Genomic DNA, 20844 nt, shown 5'->3' with positions numbered 1-20844 from the left:
AAAGTTGAGAGTAATGGAACTGATAATCATTACAGAAACCCTGTATTACAATGATACTAGACTGAATGGTTTCTCACCAGTACATCATTGCAGATATCTCTTAGCTCGGTCTCTATTTTCTCTCTGTATTCTCGAGCCATCTGCTGTTTTTTCTCAGCACCTTCCGTCTTTTGCTCAATACTGGAGACGACCCTCCAAGATGACCTACGGGCTCCTACAACATTTTTATAAGCAACTGAGAGAAGATTCCTCTCCTCATTGGATAATTCAGCTCCTTGCTCAGTTACAGACTTCATGCAGGCTGCCATGTCATCATATCGCTCAGCCTGCTCGGCCAGTTTGGCCTTCTGTACCAGCTCGTTTTTATCCATGACTGGATGTTCTGCAGGGGAAAAAAAGTAGCATTTAGATATTTTTTCCAGTAAAACAGACTAAAAATCACAGCCTTTGTAAACATGTTAACACTTCAAACTTAATTACCGATGGAAGATTCTCTACATGTGGAATTCAATGGAACTTCACAAAAGGATGCTCAGGGGGGGAAAAAACGTGGCATACTCAGCGTGCATAGTGTACATTTAAAGCCATTAAAATCGGTTTAGCAAAACTAAAATTACATTATCTCATCTTTGTCCACACGATCCGTAATTTCACATAAAGTTGAAGCACACTTGACTAAAAAGGCTGCCTTAAAAACCAATCCTTAGGTTACTTGGTCAAAATCTCAACTCTAGTTTCAAATATCACTGGGTAATCAAAAATTAAGCAGCTTTTTTTTTAGTGAAAACACCACCTATGAATACTACCATACTTTCAGAATCACGATTCCTGTCCGTTTAATGTAATTCATGTCCTATTACTGTTAGTATCTGCTCTTGTCAAGTGTTTAAATTTTAGCTGATAACACTCCCACCCCAAGTCCACGGATCTTTGCAACAGCTGATCACCATGCCAATTTCCTGGGAGAAATGACCGTATTGCTTATTTTAATACTGTGACTGTAAAACCACCACCAAGGATCAATAACTAACCCTAAGGCTTCATTCATCTGTACCTTGTTATATGCACATGGGCTTAAAAAAAAAAATCCGTGAGTCCCGGAACTTCGATTCTTACTATATGTGAGCACTAAAATGTAGATAGTAAATGCTTCCCAGTATGATCAGTGTTTCTGATGTCATTGTTCAGTTTAAATGCAGACTTAATGCGCCTTGTTTCTAGTAGTCAAAAATTAATTACATACATTATCACTCAAGCTGCCCTTATCAAGACCTCCTAATTCTTTCTCATTTTAAAGCTCTGGGCTTTTCAATCTTCCCCTTATGCTGTTCCTTAAGAGATCCTTTTGAAAGATCCTAAAGCAGCACATAAAGATACTACCCCCTACAGTGGTCCCAAAGGGTACATGACTTACGATGAACAGAGGAGTCACTGTCACTCACTATGGGAACTGACTCCCTTTCTTTACCTTCCCAGGGAAATCCCACAAAACATTTCTTTGTAAAAAACCAAATCGGAACTAATCCTTTGTATTTAAACAAGTAACTAGCTAGCCTGAATAGGAAGTATACTGTTTTCAATGTCAAACCCCAAATCTATTATCGCATAACCTACCCCTTTCTTGCAATTACCAATTCTCCCCCCTAAAAATTAAAAAATGCTCTCAGGCTAATGCTACTTCTAAAGAAAATTATCTACAACCAGTACAAAGGTTCCTCTCCCAAACCCCTCGGTAACAAGGGGAAGTGGACTAGTTTTCTCAAAGAATAAGCAGTGCTCCCAGGACTCGCCGCACCCATTTAACCCTTCACCGGCGGAAGACTTCGAGGTGGGTGAAACGACAACGGGCCGTCTGTGACTTTAAAGGGCAAACCCTACCGTCGGCGCCAGCCGCAACCCCCCTCCTTGGCTCCGCCCAGGCTGGTGCCTCCGCGCGAGCCCCCGCGTCTCCCTCTTTGTCATGGCGGATCTGTGTCAAGGAGCCCAGCCTACTGCCTAGTGTTAATTCCCCCACCGGGGCCCGGGCTGGGGGGATGCGAGGAGGAGACGCGCGCTCCCGCCTGCGCTGGGAATGGGAAGCCGCCCGCCCGCCCGCCTCGGGGGCACGGACGCCGGGGCCGCCCGCCCGCAGAAGCGGAACCACGAGCGGCCGGCCGCGGACACACCCCACTGTCCCGTCGGCGTCCGTCCGCCACCGGCCGCCGCGGGTGCTCCTTTAGCCTCCGGGGGCCCGACAGCTGCAGCTGGTGGGGGAGGGGGCGAGCCACACCCAGGCGAGCCCGGCCGCCGCCGGCTGTTACGCGCGGGTTCACCCGCCCCGCCGAGCGGGGTCCCGGTCGACACGCGCGCAGGGACCCTCAGGTCTACCAGGCCCCCCCACCCCCGGGAGGACGAGCGAGCCCCGTGGTCCCCCGTCTTCCCCACCCTCATCGCTATCCCCTACCTGGGCTCCGAACACCCTCCCCCCACCTCCTCCACGCGGAGATAGAAAGCCAGCCCCATCCCCCCCAGCCCGCCGGGAATATTCAAGTTCTCCCCCCCCCTCCCCCCCCGCGGAACCCGGGAAATTCGGCTCGAGGTCTCGGGCGGGCCCCACCCCGGGGCCGGCTCGACCGAAGCACGGCCTCGCCCCGCTCTACCTGGCGGGCGCTTCCGGGCCGCCTTGGCTCGCAGCCCCGTGGCCAGGTCCGACCCTCCCGCCGCCGCGCCGCCGCCGCCCGGGTTGGGGAGGAGGGGTGGGTGCCGCCGCAGCGCGGGGCGCGGAGGCTGCGCCGCCGAGAGGGCGGGAGAGGCGGGGGGAGGGGACGGGGGGCGGCGGGGAGGGGGCGGCTCACCTGCGCCACTGCAATGCCCGCGGCCGCCGAGTCATTCTCTCTCGGACGGAAACGGGCAGCGGGGCGGCGCGGAGGAGGGGGCTGCGGGGAGGTGGGGCGGGCGCGAAAAAGAACGGATCGCGGCCGGCGCTGCCTCGGTCACCCTCGGGAGGCCGGCGACCGGGCGGGTCCCTGGGGGAAACCTGGCGTGCGGGCGCTCTTCCCACCCCCACCCCCCAACCCCCGGGGACCGGATCAGACCGGGCGCCCCTCCGGGCCGAGGCGTCGATCCGGAAGCAAGTAGCCGGAGGCGGCCGCGAGCCGCCCGCCAGAACCCAGCGGAAGAGAAGCCGCCGCCCGTCTCCGCCTGAGAAGACTCCGCCTCAGCCCAGCGCCGCTCCCAACCGCGGCGCGAGCGGGACTTGAGGGGATGCGGAGCAGGGACTGCTCCCGCGCTTTCGGATGCTTGGCCTAGGACAGGAAGAAGCGGCGCGAGGTGGCGGCGGCGGTGGCGGCCGAGTCCCTTACCTGTGTCCGGAGTAGGTGGCGGCGGACGGACGGGGCTCAGCAGTCTCTGGGCGGCAGCGGCGAGGCTGAGACTCTGTCCCTGGATCTCGCTGCTCACAGGCTACAGCCGCTCCGCAGACACGGGGTTTCCTCCAATCACCAGCCCCGGCAGCAGGGGCACCACACGCACGATGACGTCAAACGCTGCTATGGCAACCGTTGATTGGTGCCCACAGCTCTGGGGGCCCAGAGCAACCGCCGCTCCCCAGCGCGCGGCCGTCCTGCCCGCCCGCGCTAGAGGGCGAGCGGAGGAGCGCGCGCGTCCCCTCCGCTCCCAACTCTCCTCCCCAGCCCTCTCGGCTTCCAACTTCTATACTCCTGTCCTGAGGGTGCCCGAACAGAAAGCTCTTTTTTTCTTCTTCTGGTCACCAGTATCCCCACCGTTTCCCTCGCCTTCCCCACGGATCCCCCGCAACCCTTCTCCGGCTCGCTCCCCCAAAACCAGACGGGAGGCAATTTCCCCCCACCCCCACTTAGGGTTCGTACGACCCTTCTGCGCCTGCGCCAGTTACTCCCTCAAGAAGGGGCGCCCGTTCGGCAACATCCGGGACCTTTCACACTCCCCCCACCCCCTCCCATCCGCCTGGCCCGCCCCGCCCTCCGTGCTTTGCGGCGGCAACTGCCCCCCGGGGCCATCCGGAGGGCTAGATTACGAGAGCGGCTCCTCGGCGCTGGCATTATGATCTGGAGTTGGGGGTGGGGGGCACGGTCAAAGGGTCGGGGAGGGGCGATGTGGCGCGCTAGCCCCCCAGCTTCCCCCAACACACACGCCGGGCGGGGCGATCGGGGCGCGCGGCCCCTCCCTATCTCCTTTCCGCTGCCGCCCCTTTACCTGCAGCCTCAGGGACTGCGCCTGGAGGCCTTTTAAGGCTCGGGATAGAGGGAGGCGTCCGGTCCCAGTACGTGGGCTGAGCCACCAGTTGGTTTTGCCAATCGGGGCTGGGGCATCAGTGCGCAGTGACAGCTGCGAGGGGACAATGGGTGGGCACCAAGTGGGAGTGAGGTGTGGCGGGCGGAGCTGGCGGGAGGTGAGGCCTGGGAAGAGGCCTTCAGCCTCTGAGAGGGAAAGACGGCGTCCTTAGGTGGAGGCTTTGAGGGGGCCCTGGAGGCCATAACATGACAGGAGGCAAAGAGGTTTGAGTGTATTTCCTCGTTTTTTGTAGGTTGAATTTTTCCTGTCCAAAATAAAGCTTTCACTTAGAGACCTCATGCTTCCGTGGTTTAAAACGTGATTACCTGTTTTCTCCTGAGAGGGGAACGTGCTGATCCCAGGGCCCGGGTTGACCCAGCGGGCGGTGGGCCGCGGGCGGGGCGAAGAACAGGGACCGGGAGCCAGGAAGAGAGGAAAGAGAAGGGCGGAAATTGCAGGTGCCGCGTTAACGTGCCAACCTAAAACGGTAGGGCCTCCACCCAGTCAACTTCAGGAAGTTCAAAGACGTGCATTCACTGTGTGAAATGTCTTTGATCCGTCTTCCTTTAGGTAAGTGTTAGAAAAGATTAGTGCCTGGATGACCTACCAAACCAATTGCAAAAGTCATTGAGAGTTTCTAGAACTCAGAACTCTTCCTGCTACCCATGTGTGAGCTCCATCTTGGCCTCGTTGACTTTTCCAACATCACTTTATTGAGCACCTACTGTGGTGGTTTGGTCGCTGAGTCGTGTCCGACTCTTGTGACCCATGAATTGTAGCCTGCTAGGCTCCTCTGTCGAGGGGATTCTCCAGGCAAGAATACTGGAGTGGGTTGCCATTTCCTTCTCCAGGGGATCTTCCCGACCCGGGAATCGAACCGGGTCTCCTGCATTGTAGGCAGATTCTTTACCAACTGACCTACAAGGGAAGCCCCTGAGCACATACTAGGACCCTGCTTTAGGCACAGCTGACAAAATAGCCTTCCAGGAGTTCAGCCTCAAGTTCCCCAGAGAATTGAATTTATCAGTAACCGTCACATAAAATGTTTGCTCACTCTTTCAGCGCCTGGTGCTTCCGAGCGCCTTGTCTGTTCTGTCTGATGGGTACAGTGCGCCACAAGACTGTTCTACAAATGACATTTGGCCTGAAGTTCCAACTGGCGGTTAGATAGTAAAATATAAACGAGAAAGAGGGTTTTCCACTGATCAGTTCAATTTCAGTGGTTTTAATTTTCCCGTCGGAACAGATTAATAGTAGAATGAATGAACAAATTGATCAGAGTTTTGTTTCTGGGATATTAAAGTCTCCTTTCTTTGATTCCCAAGCAAATTCTTTTAGAGAGTGACTCACTTAAAATGACTAATATTTCAAAAGCTTTCTTTAAAAGAAATTCTTGCCTCTAGTTTTATACCAGATTTCAGCACCAGAAAGAAGATACTAAGTTTGAAAAATCTTTCCTAAAGGGAAGTTGATGGGAGTTCCCTGGTGGCCTAATGGCTAGGATTCCAGGCTTTCACTGCCATGACCTGGGTTCTATCCGTGGGATGAAATAGATTTCTCACAAACCGCACCCCATCAAAAACGTGAGGTTGTTTAATATCTCAAGTATATATACAGATAGAATATATGCCCTTTGTTTTAGAGGAAGTTTAGGGATTTTGCTGCATTAAATAAGTTGTGGATTTACCTTAGGAAACAGCTAAATTAGATTTTTGCCTCCTGCTTTAAATAGCAAGGCTTTTTTGGTGAAAGGACAGGAACTATTAGGTTTTACAAACTCAGATCAACGTGTTCATGGAATAAAGTGTAATGAGTTTGCAGGGAAGCAAGAATAGGGAATGTCATGGAAGCCCCAAGTGACAAATACTTTGAGGAATAGGAATAACATATGCCAAGGATAATTGAAAACAAAGAAATAGAACCTATGAACTTGAACTCTAGGACATTCACTAGAAACTTTCACTAGTAGTCTGACTTGTTTTATTTTCTTCACTGCTCAACCCTGTTGTCTCAGTCAAGTTACTTAACCTTCTGTGTCTTGATATTACTGTCAATAAAGTACTGGTGATAAAAACACAACTCATTAAATGATATTGAAGATTAAATGAAGATATATATATATATATATATATATATATATATAGGGCTTCTCAGGTGGCACAAGTGGTAAAGAACCCACCTGCCAGTGCAGAAGACCTGCCAGTGCAGGTTCAATCCCTGGGTTGGGAAGATCCCCTGAAGGAGGGCATGGTAACCCACTCCAGTATTCTTGCCTGGAGAATCCCTTGGACAGAGGAGCCTGGCGGGCTACAGTCTATAGGGTCACAAAGAGTTGGACACGACTGAGGTGACTTAGCACACATGCATGTGACTGAGCACTAATAGGACATATCCAAAGCCATGTTCTCCACTTGTGGCTTTGGTCTGCAAAAACCTCCTTGTTTTAACCTCTGTTCGATCTGTTAATGGACATCTATTTGCCAGTTGAAATAGGATTCCAAGGCTTTAGAGGAAGGGGACCATAGATAAAAGCAGTCTGAGTCCCTGAAGGCCTTTAAAAGTCAGCCTTGATCCTATAGGACTTTATCGAAGGATACCTTTTCTTTTTTAAGCCAGTGAAATTTAGGTTTTATCTGTTATAACAGCTCGCGTTGTAATGTCTGTAGATATCATTGGCAAATCCAAAGCATGGTAAGGGTTTTGTTTTTTTTTTTTTAAGAGGAAATGTGAAAGAAAAAAGGCACAGGGAGGGAAAACAAGTGAGAGTAAGGGCCTCTGCTCTTATGATATTTTATGTATTCTCAACTAATCTATTGACTCCTAGAATGACTTTAGGAAAGTTATATTTTCTCAATTCTTAGTCACTCTAATAGTCTCACTACTTTTTAATTTACTATTCACTTGATGCCATCCTTATTCTTTTGTATACTGTTTTAACCTTGTTTTTCTTAAAAAAAAAAAAAAAAAAACACACATAAAACTTGTTTTTCAGTCCATACCTTTTAACTCTATCCTGACATCCCAGTCTCTAAACGGTGTTCTGTGATACTTTGGTCACAGACTGGATTTTTTGCATGCTGATTAAAAAAATTAAAATGTAAACCAATAAGAACCCCAAGTCACCTGTGAGCTCTCATTTCATACCTTCACCAGGCCCTTAACTAGAGCCCACTGGTCAGAGATTATGCTGCTTTGGAGGGATAGAAATGCATGAGTCACACTCCCTCCCTGAAGCAACACATGGTCAAGGGACAGACCCATACACCAAATGCAATTACAGAGAAGCACAGCGAAGTAAGGGCTCATGAAGGTAAGCAGATTGTGTTTTGAGAAATCTGAGCTGTGAACACTGTACATGGAGAAGTGAGAAGGGTTCCCTGAAAAACAAAACCTCATATTCATCCTACAAATTACTTATTTGACCATCAGCAGAGTCAGTTTTGCTTTTCTACCTCAAACGGCATTTTTAATTCCACAGTGAAATTTTAGTTGCCTTATATTTTTAATTTACTGATGATCAATAAAGACACTATCTCCCCCGCCTTCCATTAAGTACAGAGAGACATTTTCTAAAGTCTTCTTTTCCCATAGTAAAGTCTTCTTTTCCCATCTTCAGTTGTATGCTGTCTTCAGATAGCTCTCTATTTCCTTGCACTATAGAGTTTTTTTTTTCAATCTTGTGTTGAGGTGGTGATTGTTTTCCTATTACGTATCAACAAGAGAAATTCCTTCCAGTCTTAGAGTTGGCCAACCGGCAGGTGAAATTTCCTCTGCTTCTCTTTGCCATCCTCTTGAAAAGATAGATAGATCTAAAGTTGTAGGAGAGTGCAGGAACACACTTACCTACCCAAATGCTGGAATCCAGCAGACATTTACATTCATCATTTGTGGAGCAGCCGCCATGACAGGATCTTCCCCTGACCCATTGTCCAGTTGTCTGCAAGGAGGGGAATTTATGTTGTCAAGAATCAGGGGCTATCTGGGGTTCGTCTTTAATCAGCTGTGATAAATGGAAAAACTGCAGTCTTGAATACTGTGGGCTGTCAGAGTGCTTCCCCACAATGCTTTATCTGCAGCTCCTTATGCCAGGGGTCTATCCATCACATTCTGTAGCCAGCCACCCCTGCCTCGCCGGTTCTCTGCAATTCTCCTGTGCCTTCTCCTGGGATCTGGAGATTCTGATTGAATAACAATGTGAAGGCTTAACTTCTTCCTACCAATTTTGCTCTTCTTTCTTGAGGATAAAGTATTCATGATAAAGTTTCTTGATTTAGTTCCCTCTGTACTGTAGTTAGTGGAAATACCTCTTGCAAATGATTGATTCTTAACTTTCAAAAACTTTTTCATGAAACTTTAATGGGAAAATGGGAAAGATTATAGCAAAGATGGTAATTTGGCACTATTTTACTATCTTAACCTTTAAGTCTCTATTGCAGTCTCCAGTATTATAGGATTTATTTTAGATTCATAACAAAATTGAGAGGAAGATACAGAGCTTCATATAGTTCTAGCACCCACTTATGCATAGCTTCCCCTATTTTTGACATCTCCCACAGAGTGGGATATTTGTTAAAATTAATAAAATTGAGTGGTATTTTCTTAAAATACATTTATAGTCATTATCACCCAAAATTCAACATTTACCTTTAGGTTCACTCTGAGTATTGTACATTCTACAGGTTTGGACAAATGTGTGATGACATATGGGCCTCTCCACTGGCTCAACAGTAAAGAATCTGCTTGCCAATGCAAGAGACCTGGGTGCGATCCCTGGGTTGGGAATATCCCCTGGAGAAGAAAATAGCAACCCACTCCAGTCTTCTCACCTGGGAAATCCCAAGGACAGAGGAGACTGGCAGGCTACAATTCATGGGTCACAAAAGAGTCAGACATGACTTAGTAACTGAACAACAAAAGCAAATTATAACATATATCCATCATTATAGTGTCATACAAGGTAATTTCACTGTCCTAAAAATTCTCTTGTCCACCTATTCATCTCTCCCCCTAACCCTTGGTAACCACTGATCATTTTACTGACTCCATAATTTTCTCTTTTCCAGAATGCCATATAGTTGGAATCATAAAATAGCAGCTGTTCACATTGGCTTGTTTCACTTAATAATTTGCATTTAAGATTCCTCCATGATTTGTTGTTTTGTGGTCTTTTTTTAAAGGATTGAGTAATATGCCATTGTCTGGCTGTACCACAAAACTGTGATACACCCATTCACCTACCATAGGACATCTTGGCTGCATCCAAGTTTGGGCAATTATGAGCAATGCCACTATAAACATCCACATGCAGGTTTTTGTGTGCACGCTAGTTTTCAACTCCTTTGAGCAAACACCAAGGAGTGCCACTGCTGGATCATATGGTCAGAGTATGTTTAGTGTTATGAAAGTGAAGCGAAGTCCCTCAGTCGTGTCCGACTCTTTGCGACCCCATGGACTGTAGCCTACCAGGCTCCTCCATCCATGGGATTTTCCAGGCAAGAATACTGGAGTGGGTTGCCATTTCCTTCTCCAGGAGATCTTCCCGACCCAGGGATTGAACCCGGGTCTCCCGCCCTATAGGCAGATACTTTACCGTCTGAGCCACCAGGGAAGTCCTGGTGGGAAACCACAAAACTGTCTTCACAGTGACTGTATCATTTTGCATTCTCACCAGCAGTGAATGATAGTTCCTATTGCTCTACATCCTTGTCAGCATTTGATGTTGTCAGTGTTCTGGATTTTGGCCATTTTAATAGGTGAGTAGTGTTATCTCATTGTTGTTTGAACTTGCATTTCACCACTGACAAATGATGTGGAGCATTTTCCATATGCTTATTTGCCATCTGTATAGCTTCTTTGATGAGGTGACTGTTGAGGTCTTTGACCAACTTTTAATCCAGTTGTCTTCTCATTGTTGAGTTTTAAGAGTTCTTTGTGTAATTTAGAAAGCAGTCTTCTGTTAGTCTGTTGCAACTATTTTCTCCCAGTCTGTGGCTTGTCTTCCCATCCTCTTGATTAATTATATTTTTAATATATTTTTATATTTTGCAAGCAAAGGTAAAAACTTTAATTTGGTGTTAAGCATTAAAATAATTTTGGAAGGTACCATCGAGATTAGTAGTGCAGAAATGAAGGTACTGGTTTATGATGCTTACCAGAAATATTTTCTGAATTCAAAAATCATTTTGTATGAGAGATCCTCATACATACAAAGCAAAATGAAAAATGGTACAGGTACTGCCATGTCTGATTATCCCTTGGAGCTTTCCATCATTTGGCAATCGTTTGAGGCAGGTGAAAGCAGCTGGGAATTCACAGTTTCCAAAGTGCATGATTTACAATTCAAAAGTAATCATGAAGTGAAGAGGTTAGAAGAAGAATCTGTCCCTTTCTGGACTGTATTTCAGCCCTGAGGACCCAAGAATAAGTGAAAGGAACATTTGGGATTCATTAAGGGTTGAAAATAGAATAATGCATATATATTAGAAGACTTAAAAATCCTCTCCCTCCCCCTCTCCCCCTGCCTGCCCCTGAACCTTTAGGCATCTGGAAAAGGAATCAAAGGCAATGTGAATTTCTGGCAGTTTTCCCAGGACCTGATATAAAGTTTTTCAGGACCTAAGAGCAGAATTTCTGTATTGTAGTTTTCTTGGACTGGGGCAGTCTCTCTCAACTTGAAATTATTTTTAGGAGTAGTTGACACACTTTCTTAACCATGAAATCCTAAAGACTCCCTGAAACATTTTAATATTTCAGCAATTTGACAGGAAATTTAAACCAAATCCACTCTATGGGACAGGAGATGGTTGTTTGGGTCAGTCAGATGTATGTTTTTAACATGACTAACTTCTGTACAGTTAATACCTCACTTATTTGTTAAACATTGATTTTTTAAAAAGGCTAATATAGTCAGAAGACTTCAGACTCGGTCAACTAAAAAATGAATAAGCAACAACTATAAGAACATTTAAATTGGTAAGTGACCAGTAAAAGGAAAGGACACATGTGTTGAACTGTTTCTCTAAATCACCATTGGCCAAAAGATGTAGCTAAGCAATGTATAAGATGAGGTCACCTTCCTTTTGTGACTTTCCTATCATAGCAGTGCAGCTAGCAATAGCTTATGCATGCAAGCAGCATAAATAAGTCAAAATATTCTGCTAGGCAGGGCTGTAGATATGAGAGGGTAGGGATTAGAAACAGTACGAAGGTCAAGCTTTAGAAAGAACAATTAACCCTGAGCTGCTGACAAAGAAGACTTGATTATTTTATTAGGGTAAGTTGAGTGTCAGAGGTCAGGGAGAAGTGGGTGTTGGTCTTGACTGAGAATTGAGGGGACTACAGATGCAGGAAAAGCCCCGACGTCTATTGCAGAGAGTCAGAGAATGGAGAGTGAGTTCTAAGACAGGATTTTGTATGGTACCCTACTGTTTTTTGCTGAAACATCTCAGGGCCTTTCTGGAAGGGCAAATTAATATTATCAGGACCAGGGGATTCTGGAATATCAGTGAAACACTCAATATCATCATGGATGGTCTTCATTGTCTTTAGGAAAACAGAACCCCATCAATGGATCTGGGTTCTGGAAAGACCATGTTTATTGTTTCTTTCATTCTTGAACAGATGTTTGTTGAGTAGCTACTTAATAAATACCAGATGTAACAGGTGCTGAGAGTGGGAAGATGGAAACAAAAAAGACACTGCTGGACCACAGTAGAGTCACATTTTGGTGGGAAAGACAAATATATTAGCCACTCTTTGTAGGTAATTGGTAAAGACTGGTTGAATGGGGGAATAATAACTAAATAAATAAATGGATTTTTTAAAGAGAATAGCATGTTGGAGATTAGTAATATTGCTATGTATGAATAATCACCTGAATAAATGAAATTCACTGATAAACAGATTCTCTTTATTTAAACCTAGAAATAGTAGGAAGTATTTATTTTTTAAGAAAAACTGAGTAAGTTTTCTTTATGTTCATTTCTCTGTAAAGGACCCCAAGAGAGATTTGGTTAGTGACGAAGTGAGATAGGAGAGTCAAAGGAGAAGAGAAACAAGAACTGGATAATCCAGTTATGTATAAATATTGAAAATAAAGTGGACATTGTCATTTTTGAAATGTTTACTTTATTCAGACCCAAGACACAAGCTTAAAAGAGGCTATTAGAATTAAAATATCACCTGCAGCATGCCAGGCTTCCCTGTCCTTCACTGTCTCCTGGAGTTTGCTCAAACTCATGTCCACTGAGTCAGTGATGCCATCCAACCATCTCATCCTCTGACTCCTTCTTCTCCTTTTGCCTTCAATCTTTCTCAGCATCAGGGTCTTTTCCAAAGAGTTGGCTGTTCACATCAGGTGGTCAAAGTACTGGAGCTTCAGTTTCAGCATCAGTCCTTCCAACGAGTATTCAGGACTGATTTCCTTTAGGACGAACTGGTTGGATCTACTTGCAGTCCAAGGGACTCTCAAGAGTCTTCTCTAATACCATAATTCGAAAGCATCAATTCTTTGGTGCTCAGCCTTCTTTATGGTCCAACTCTCACATTCACACACGACTACTGGAAAAACCATAGCTTTGAATATATGCACCTTTGTCGGCAAAGTAAGAATTTTTTTTTCTACGGGGATCACAATAAACTGTGGGAAATTCTGAAAGAGATGGGAATACCAGACCACCAGACCACCTGACCTATATGGTTAGACCACCAACCATATAGGTTTCTTGAGAAACCTATATGCAAGTCAGGAAGCAACAGTTAGAACTGGACATGGAACAACAGACTGGTTCCAAATAGGAAAAGGAGTATGTCAAGGCTGTATATTGTCACCCTACTTATTTAACTTATATGCAGAGTACATCATGAGAAATGCTAGACTGGAAGAAGCACAAGCTGGAATGAAGATTGCCGGGAGAAATATCAATAACCTCAGATATGCAGATGACACCACCCTTATGGCAGAAAGTGAAGAGGAACTAAAAAGCCTCTTGATGAAAGTGAAAGTGGAGAGTGAAAAAGTGGGCTTAAAGCTCAACATTCAGAAAACTAAGATCATGGCATCCAGTCCCATCACTTCATGGGAAATAGATGGGGAAACAGTGGAAACAGTGTCAGACTTTATTTTTCTGGGCTCCAAAATCACTGCAGATGGTGACTGCAGCCATGAAATTAAAAGACGCTTACTCCTTGGAAGGAAAGTTCTGACCAACCTAGATAGCGTATTCAAAAGCAGAGACATTACTTTGCCAACAAAGGTCCGTCTAATCAAGGCTATGGTTTTTCTTGTGGTCATGTATGGATGTGAGAGTTGGACTGTGAAGAAGGCTGAGCGCCAAAGAATTGATGCTTTTGAACTGTGGTGTTGGAGAAGACTCTTGAGAGTCCCTTGGACTGCAAGGAGATCCAACCAGTCCATTCTGAAGGAGATCAGCCCTGGGATTTCTTTGGAAGGAATGATGCTAAAGCTGAAACTCCAATACTTTGGCCACCTCATGCGAAAAGTTGACTCATTGGAAAAGACTCTGATGCTGGGAGGGATTGGGGGCAGGAGGAGAAGGGGATGACAGGATGAGATGGCTGGATAGCATCACTGACTCGATGGACGTGAGTCTGGGTGAACTCCAGGAGTTGGTCATGGACAGGGAGGCCTGGCATGCTGAGATTCATGGGGTCACAAAGAGTCAGACACGACTGAGCGACTGAACTGAACTGAACTAATAATTAGGGATGTTTTTCCCCTTGAGTTTCTTGAGAAAGTAGTTATGTTTATTAAATGACTGATGAATCAGTTAGTGAGTACTGGGTGTTTTGTATTTTCATAGAGAAATCATTATATTTTTTGTTCAGACATTTTAAGAAGATAAAAGCTTGAGAACCATAGAAGAAATAAATTTAAATGTGGTCTGTGGAAGAGTTTGCAAGTTTGCTCCTATACACCTTCTTCCTTTCTTCTAGAAACATTAAAAGATTTTCTGATAGTCAACTGGGCACAATGCTCCCTGCAGTAAAAGACCACATTTCTTACTGCCCACCCAGTTAAGTGGGCCTTGGAAATAAGTGACACCTGAGAGATATAAGGGATGTTTGATGTGAGACTTCTGGGAAGTGTCCAGAAAGGGAAAGGATGCTCACTGCCAGAATGTGGACACAGTGAGGGCTGGGACAGCCTGGACCAAAGTGGAATATGAAGGAGAGTGGAGCAACCAAGCAGAAGGGGCCTGGGGTTCTCACAGCTTCCTGGAACTGCTGTACTAGTCCTAACCTGCACTTCTGTTGTTTTTGTTAATAAGATTAAGTATGTCTGTCATATGCAGTCAAATGTAATCCTAGCCAGTAGTGGTATGCTGCTGCTGCTGCTAAGTCACTTCAGTCGTGTCCAACTCTGTGCGACCCCATGGACAGCAGCCCACTAGGCTCCTCTGTCCATGGGACTCTCCAGGCAAGAATACTGGAGTGGGTTGCCATTTCCTTCCCCTCTAGTAGTGGCATAAATAGTTCTAAAATTGTTACCTATTTTGTATGCTTGTCATGGATTCTGTGACACTAGTTTGAGATTCATTTCTCTTTTTTGCCTAGCTACGGTTTTTCCAGTAGTCGTGTACAGATCATAAAGAAGGCTGAGTGCCAAAGAATTGATGCTTTTGAATTGTGGTGTTGGAGAAGACTCTTGAGATTCCCTTGGACAGCGAGGAGATCAAACCAGTCCATCCTGAGGGAAATCAGTCCTGAATATTCATTGGAAGGACTGATGCTGAAGCAGAAGCTCCAATTCTTTGGCCACATGATGCAAAGAGCTGATTCATTGTAAAAGACCCTGATGCTGGGAAAGATTGAGGGCAGGAGGAGAAGAGGGTGACAGAGGATGAGATGATTGGATGGCATCACCAATCAATGGACATGAGTTTGAGCAAACTCTGGGAGATAGTGAAGGACAGGGAAGCTTGGCATGCTGCAGTCCATGAGGTTGCAAAGCCAGATACAACTTAGCGACTGAGCAGCAACAACATTGGATGTCCAGTTGCTCTAGCATCATTTTTTTCTTTTTTGGAAAGGTATCCTTCCTCCATTGAATTGCTTGTGCACCTTTGTCAAAAAACCAGCTGGGCACATTTCTGTGGGCCTCCAATCGGGGGTTTGATCCCTGAGTTGAGAAGATCCTCTGGAGAAGGGAATGGCAACCCACTTCAGTATACTTGCCTGGAGAATCCACAGACAGGAGCCTGACAAGCTACAGTCCATGGGGTTGCCAAGAGTCGGACAGAACTGAGCTACTAACACACACACAGTTTAGTTCATTCCTTGTTATTACTGAATACTATTCCATTGTATGGATAGTCCACAGGCTCTTTATCCATTCACCCATTGTTCGACATCTGGTTGTTTTTTGCTTTTGGCTCCTATGAAGAAAGCTGCTGTGAACGCTGACAGTTTTTGTGTGGACATCTATCTGCTTTCATTTCTTTGGGGCTAATATCTAGGAGTGGGACAGAGGGCTCTTATGGTAGGTATATGTTTAATTTTATAAGAAGCTGCCAAACTGTTTTCATACACAAGCAGTGTATGAAAATCCCAGTTGTTCTGCATCCTTGCAAACAGTATTGTCAGTCTCTTTGATTACAGCGACTCTAGTGGGTGTGTAGTGCTATCTCATAGTTTTAAAATGCATTTCCCTAATGACTAATGAGGCTGGGTATATTTTCATGTTCTTACTTGCCATTTGTATATAATCTTTTCTACATGTTAATGTTTTTTTGTCTTATTAAGTACATAATTAAAAAACTCAAATAAGTATTTTGAGGGAGATTACCTTTAAAGGAATGCTGAAGTGGTCCTTCCCAGCTTCAAAGTGTATTAGGTCTTTAAGAAAACAAAATTTGTTCCTCATTTTTTTTTTTAAAGAGGGAACTACTTTCCTAATTTATTTGGTGTATATATTTGGATTCTTGTATATAATAGTAAGTTATTTAAAGAAGGATATACAATAGAATGGGCTTCCCAGGTGATGCTAGTGGTAAAGGACCTGCTGCCAATGCAGGAGATGCAAGAGACACGGGTTTGATTCTTGGCTTGGGGAGGTACCCTGGAGGAGGGCATGGCAACCCACTCCAGTATTCTTGCCTGGAGAATCACACGGACAGAAGAGCCTGGCGGGCTACCGTCCATAGTATTGAACAGAGTTGGACACAACTGAAGCGACTGTGCACACACACGGCGTAAGCACATGCAGCAGAATAATTTAAAAATATATGGTGCTTACTGTTCATCCTTTGTTGAATTAAAGTGAAAATGACATTTTGGTGATCATAGTGCTAACAGAAGGGGCTTCCCTGCTGACTCATCAGTAAAGAATCCGCCTGCAATGCAGGAGATGCAGGAAACTTGGGTTCAGTCCCTGTGTTGGGAAGATACCCTGGAGAAGAAAATGGCAATCGACTCTAGTGTTCTCGGGAATCCCATGGACAGAGGAGCCTGGTGGGCTACAGTCCACGAAGTTGCAAAAAGTTGGACACAACTGAGTGACGAGGCACACGTTGCTAACAGAATGTGAAGGACTTAAACTCTTCAAGCCTGCGTGTTAGCAAATAACTCTTCTTAGTAATTTTTCTGACCCTTTTCAAAGGTAATCATTTCTTCTAACTTTGAAAAGCTTCTCAGCGTTGCCAAGATGTGCCTCTTGGCATGCCCCTTCTGGGGATGGCAGTAAGTGCCATGATCCAGTGGGGTAGAGACACCGGAGACAGATGGAGGGTAGTGCAATCTTCCGTCTTGCTTTTTGTTTCAATCCAGTGGATTGAAAACCAGCAGTAGATTTGATGCTAGAGTCCACCAAGCACATGGGACAAGAATGACGTGGAAGTCAGCAGTTGGTTACATTGTTAAAAACAAATTAACTTTATTTATACACTTTTTGGTGGCATCCTAACTCAGAGGCAATATGGCAGAGTGAAAAGGGATTAGGTTATAGGGTCACTTACACCCTCTCTGACCTGATCCTCAGTTTCTTCATCTATAAATAGAGATAATAATATCAGATATAATGTGAAAATTAGTGAAATGTAAATAATGTCTGCCACTCTCCTGGGCTAATAGTAGAGGTTCAATAAATAACAACTCATTCTCATTTTTCAGTGATCCTAGTCTACAAGCTAACCACTTAAAAATCAGAAATGACTATTGTAATAAGACTTTAACTTTAGGTTGTGTTTTATTATATGTTGTTTTCATTAATTGGATAGTTACTGTGTACCAAATTGTGCACCAAGTGCTTTATATATGAATTCTCACAAAACTAACGTGAGGTAGGTTTCCTTATTCTTTTTTTTTTAAACTGGAGAAAAGTATACAAATTTTATTGAATTTTTACTTATATATAGGAGCCTTCACAAGAAAATGGAGACCTGAAGAAATGACCAGAGCAGGATGCTTTTATACCAGAAACATTTTAATAGCCTGGTTTTCCTCTTGCTGTAGGTAATCCACTTGTTGTCTGATATGAAAGATGCAGCTCACCCTGGGGATAGAGGCACTGTTTTTAGACACATTGGGGAGCATTTAGCCACATGAGCAGTTCTGGAGGCTGATATCTTGGATCTTCTCCTTATTCTTATTTTATAGCAATTAAATTAAGATCCTTCAATTAAGTAAGGGGCAAAGCTTGAATTCTGACTTTGTGTCAGAATCTGACACAAAGCCAGATTCTGACACTGGTATTTTAACTCCTACAATCCCCTGCATCCCATCATTATTTTTATTTGCATTCTATGCTTTCCATAATTTATACCTCATCTTGCCTTAAACCCCTCATCTATGTTTGCAGATATGATTGCAAATATTTTCATCTAAGTTGTTGGAATGGTAGCATGTATAAACTTGAACAAAATGTGATCTGTTTAGCATTTCTAAGTTTTCTCCCTGACAGGCTCTAAAATCTACAAGCTTGATTCTTCCAAGTCATTATTCCATTCAATTAAAAATAAATTCCCAAGGACTAGTATAGAGAATGAATATTGGTATTTGTTGGTATAACTCTGATTTTTAACTAACATTGAAAATAAATAAATGAGTTTAGGTAGTACTCTTATAACTTCTTATTTCTTCTTTTCTTTTTCATCTTTAAGCTCTTTAAAATTTTAATTTTCAAAGTATGATCTCAATTACTCTTTTAAAAATTAAAATTCCCTCCACACAACCTCTTAATGGTTGCCTTTTTCCATTTTAATCTGGCTTCTGCCTGGGAATAGATGATTCTTATTCCATGAACTGAAGGCCAAACCTGTAGGAGAGGCAAGGAATTATCAAACCGGAACCTATCTGCCTGATTCTAAGCTGTACATACACATGCCCTGTGTGTGTGTGTGTGTAGCTCAATTCCAGTTTGAAATCAGGCTTTTAAGGCTTTACATACAGGGAAGTTACAGAGACTTGGTATTAAAAATAGTATTGTAAACAGTTTTATGTATACAGAATGACTTTAAATAAGGTCTGCTTGAGATAATGTCCTGCTAATTAGATGGTGAACCGTTAGTGTCAGCTGTTCGTATCACCCACAGCAGCAGGCAGATCAGCCTGACATTCAAAATTTAGAGACATGACAGCTCCTGCTGTGGGAAAAATCACCATAGGAGGTGAGGAGCAAGTTGGATGAGCTCAAGGTTTACGAAAGTTGCCCAAACCCAAACCTAAGGGACAGTTGTTAGAGTTTCAGGGTCAAATCTCATCTTTTCACTCACTCTTTTACAAAGAAGAAATAACTGTCAGCATTGTCATTTTGCAATTCAAAGGACAGACTCTTTAAGGAAGTGACATCCCCAGATCGCCTGTGATGACAGAGTTTCTCACCAGGACACTGGGTAGCCAAGGACATGGTGCCTCTTTAGGCAACAACAGGGTGGACGTCCGCTGCCCTCTGGTCAGCTCCATGCAGCGGGAGAGGAGGAAGAAACACCAGTGTCCTTCAGGATGAAGCCTGAGCACCTGCTTCAGCCCCTCTTCAAAACTAACTATAGTTAGTTTGTCCCCATTCAACATGGGACCGTTTCACATCAAGCCATCCCCGCCCTGCATGTAACCTCCAGGGGCCATGAATCAGTCCCCTGGTGAGCCCTGCATGTTGCCGCTAAGGAGCGTGGCTGGTCGCTCAGTATAGAGGGCACAGGCAACTTAGGCAGAAAATAAGTGGGCTACTTTCAGTAGAAGACTGCTGTGGGTCTGGTGAGAAGAGGTTTTATCCCAACCGATCCACGTCTGTTGATGGCCATGCTCTCTTAGGGGTTAGGATTCTCTTTAACCTCTCTCTGTAGATCTGACCAGTCACCAAAAGCTGCCATGACTTTTCGAAGAACGTCTGTCAGATTCTCCCATCCCTTCCCTCCTGAGGCGGACAGACATATGTTGCTCAGAGCCCTCTTCAAGCAATGACTCGCTGACCAGCCATGGGGTGGGTGATTGTCCAACAGCCTGCAGCTGTCAGCTCCTTCAGGACCTGCCTCAGGGCTTCAAGTCAAGGTCACAGTCCTCTTAGGGGGATCCTCAGCCAAGGACTGAGCAAGATGGCAGTGCTAGCCTAGCCGTGTCCCCTCAACTCGAGAGCCTCTAGCAGGCAGTCCCTGTGACTGAGCTCCTCGTGGGGTTGGCAGATATAGTCAAGTCTGATGGCCTTTGGACTGCTCCGCCTGCCCAATTAGGCTTTCTCCCTATTTCCTTTTATAGATCTTGACTGCTGCTAAGTCACTTCTTTATTTTTTGGGACTCCAAAATCACTGCAGATGGTGACTGCAGCCATGAAATTAAAAGACACTTGCTCCTTGGAAGAAAAGTTATGACAAACCTACACAGCATATTAAAAAGCAGAAACATTACTTTGCCAACAAAGGTCCGTCTAGTCAAAGCTATGGTTTTTCCAATAGTCATGTATGGATGTGAGAGTTGGACTATAAAGAAAGCTGAGTGCAGAAGATGCTTGTAAACTATGGTGTTGGAGGAGACTCTTGAGAGTTCCTTGAATTGCAAGGAGATCCAACCAGTTCATCCTGAAAGAAATCAGTCCTGAGTGTTCATTGGAAGGACTGATGCTGAAGCTGAAACTCCAATACTTTGGCCACCTGATGTGAAGAGCTGATTCATTGGAAAAGACCCTGATGCTGGGAAAGATTGAAGGCAGGAGGAGAAGGGGATGACAGAGGGTGAGATGGCTGGATGGCATCACTGATTCAATGGACATGAGTTTGAGTAAACTCTGGGAGTTGGTGATGGACAGGGAGGCCTGGCGTGCTGCCATCCATGAAATCACAAAGAGTCGGACACGACTGAGTGACTGAACTAAACTGAAGTCACTTCAGTTGTTTCTATTTCTTTGCAGCCCTACCAACTGTAACCTGCCAGGCTTCTCTGTCCATTAGATTCTCCAAGCAAGAACACTGAAGTGGGTTGCCATTTCCTTTTCCAGGGGATCTTCCTGACCCAGGGATCGAACTTGCCTCTCTTCTGTCTCCTGCATTGGTAGGTGGGTTCTTTACCAGTAGTGTCCCTTGGGCAGCGCCCCCCCCACCCCGCCCA

At 45.0% G+C, this 20844-nt stretch overlaps 1 protein-coding gene across 2 annotated transcripts in view; it reads right to left on the bottom strand.

Moving 5' to 3' along the window:
- The window catches only part of YWHAZ (tyrosine 3-monooxygenase/tryptophan 5-monooxygenase activation protein zeta), a 34772-nt gene extending 31291 nt beyond the window's left edge, over positions 1 to 3481 (bottom strand). Inside the window, exons 1-2 of one of the 2 annotated variants that reach the window (XM_027561423.1) lie at positions 3342 to 3481; positions 78 to 382 (exon numbers count right to left, since the gene is read on the bottom strand). In XM_027561423.1, the coding sequence (XP_027417224.1) occupies positions 78 to 371 (294 nt within the window). In that variant the 5' untranslated portion in view covers positions 372 to 382; positions 3342 to 3481. Of the gene's footprint in view, positions 1 to 77; positions 383 to 2834; positions 3196 to 3341 lie in introns of those variants that run through there. The other variant, XM_027561424.1, reaches the window with a different exon arrangement.
- Positions 3482 to 20844: the final 17363 nt, after the last annotated feature.

The sequence above is a fragment of the Bos indicus x Bos taurus genome, chromosome 14 (assembly GCF_003369695.1).
Source record: "Bos indicus x Bos taurus breed Angus x Brahman F1 hybrid chromosome 14, Bos_hybrid_MaternalHap_v2.0, whole genome shotgun sequence".
In the NCBI taxonomy this organism is placed as follows: domain Eukaryota; kingdom Metazoa; phylum Chordata; class Mammalia; order Artiodactyla; family Bovidae; genus Bos; species Bos indicus x Bos taurus.
The sequence above is the reverse complement of the archived record's forward strand: the minus strand, read 5'-3'. Positions and strand labels throughout refer to the sequence as shown.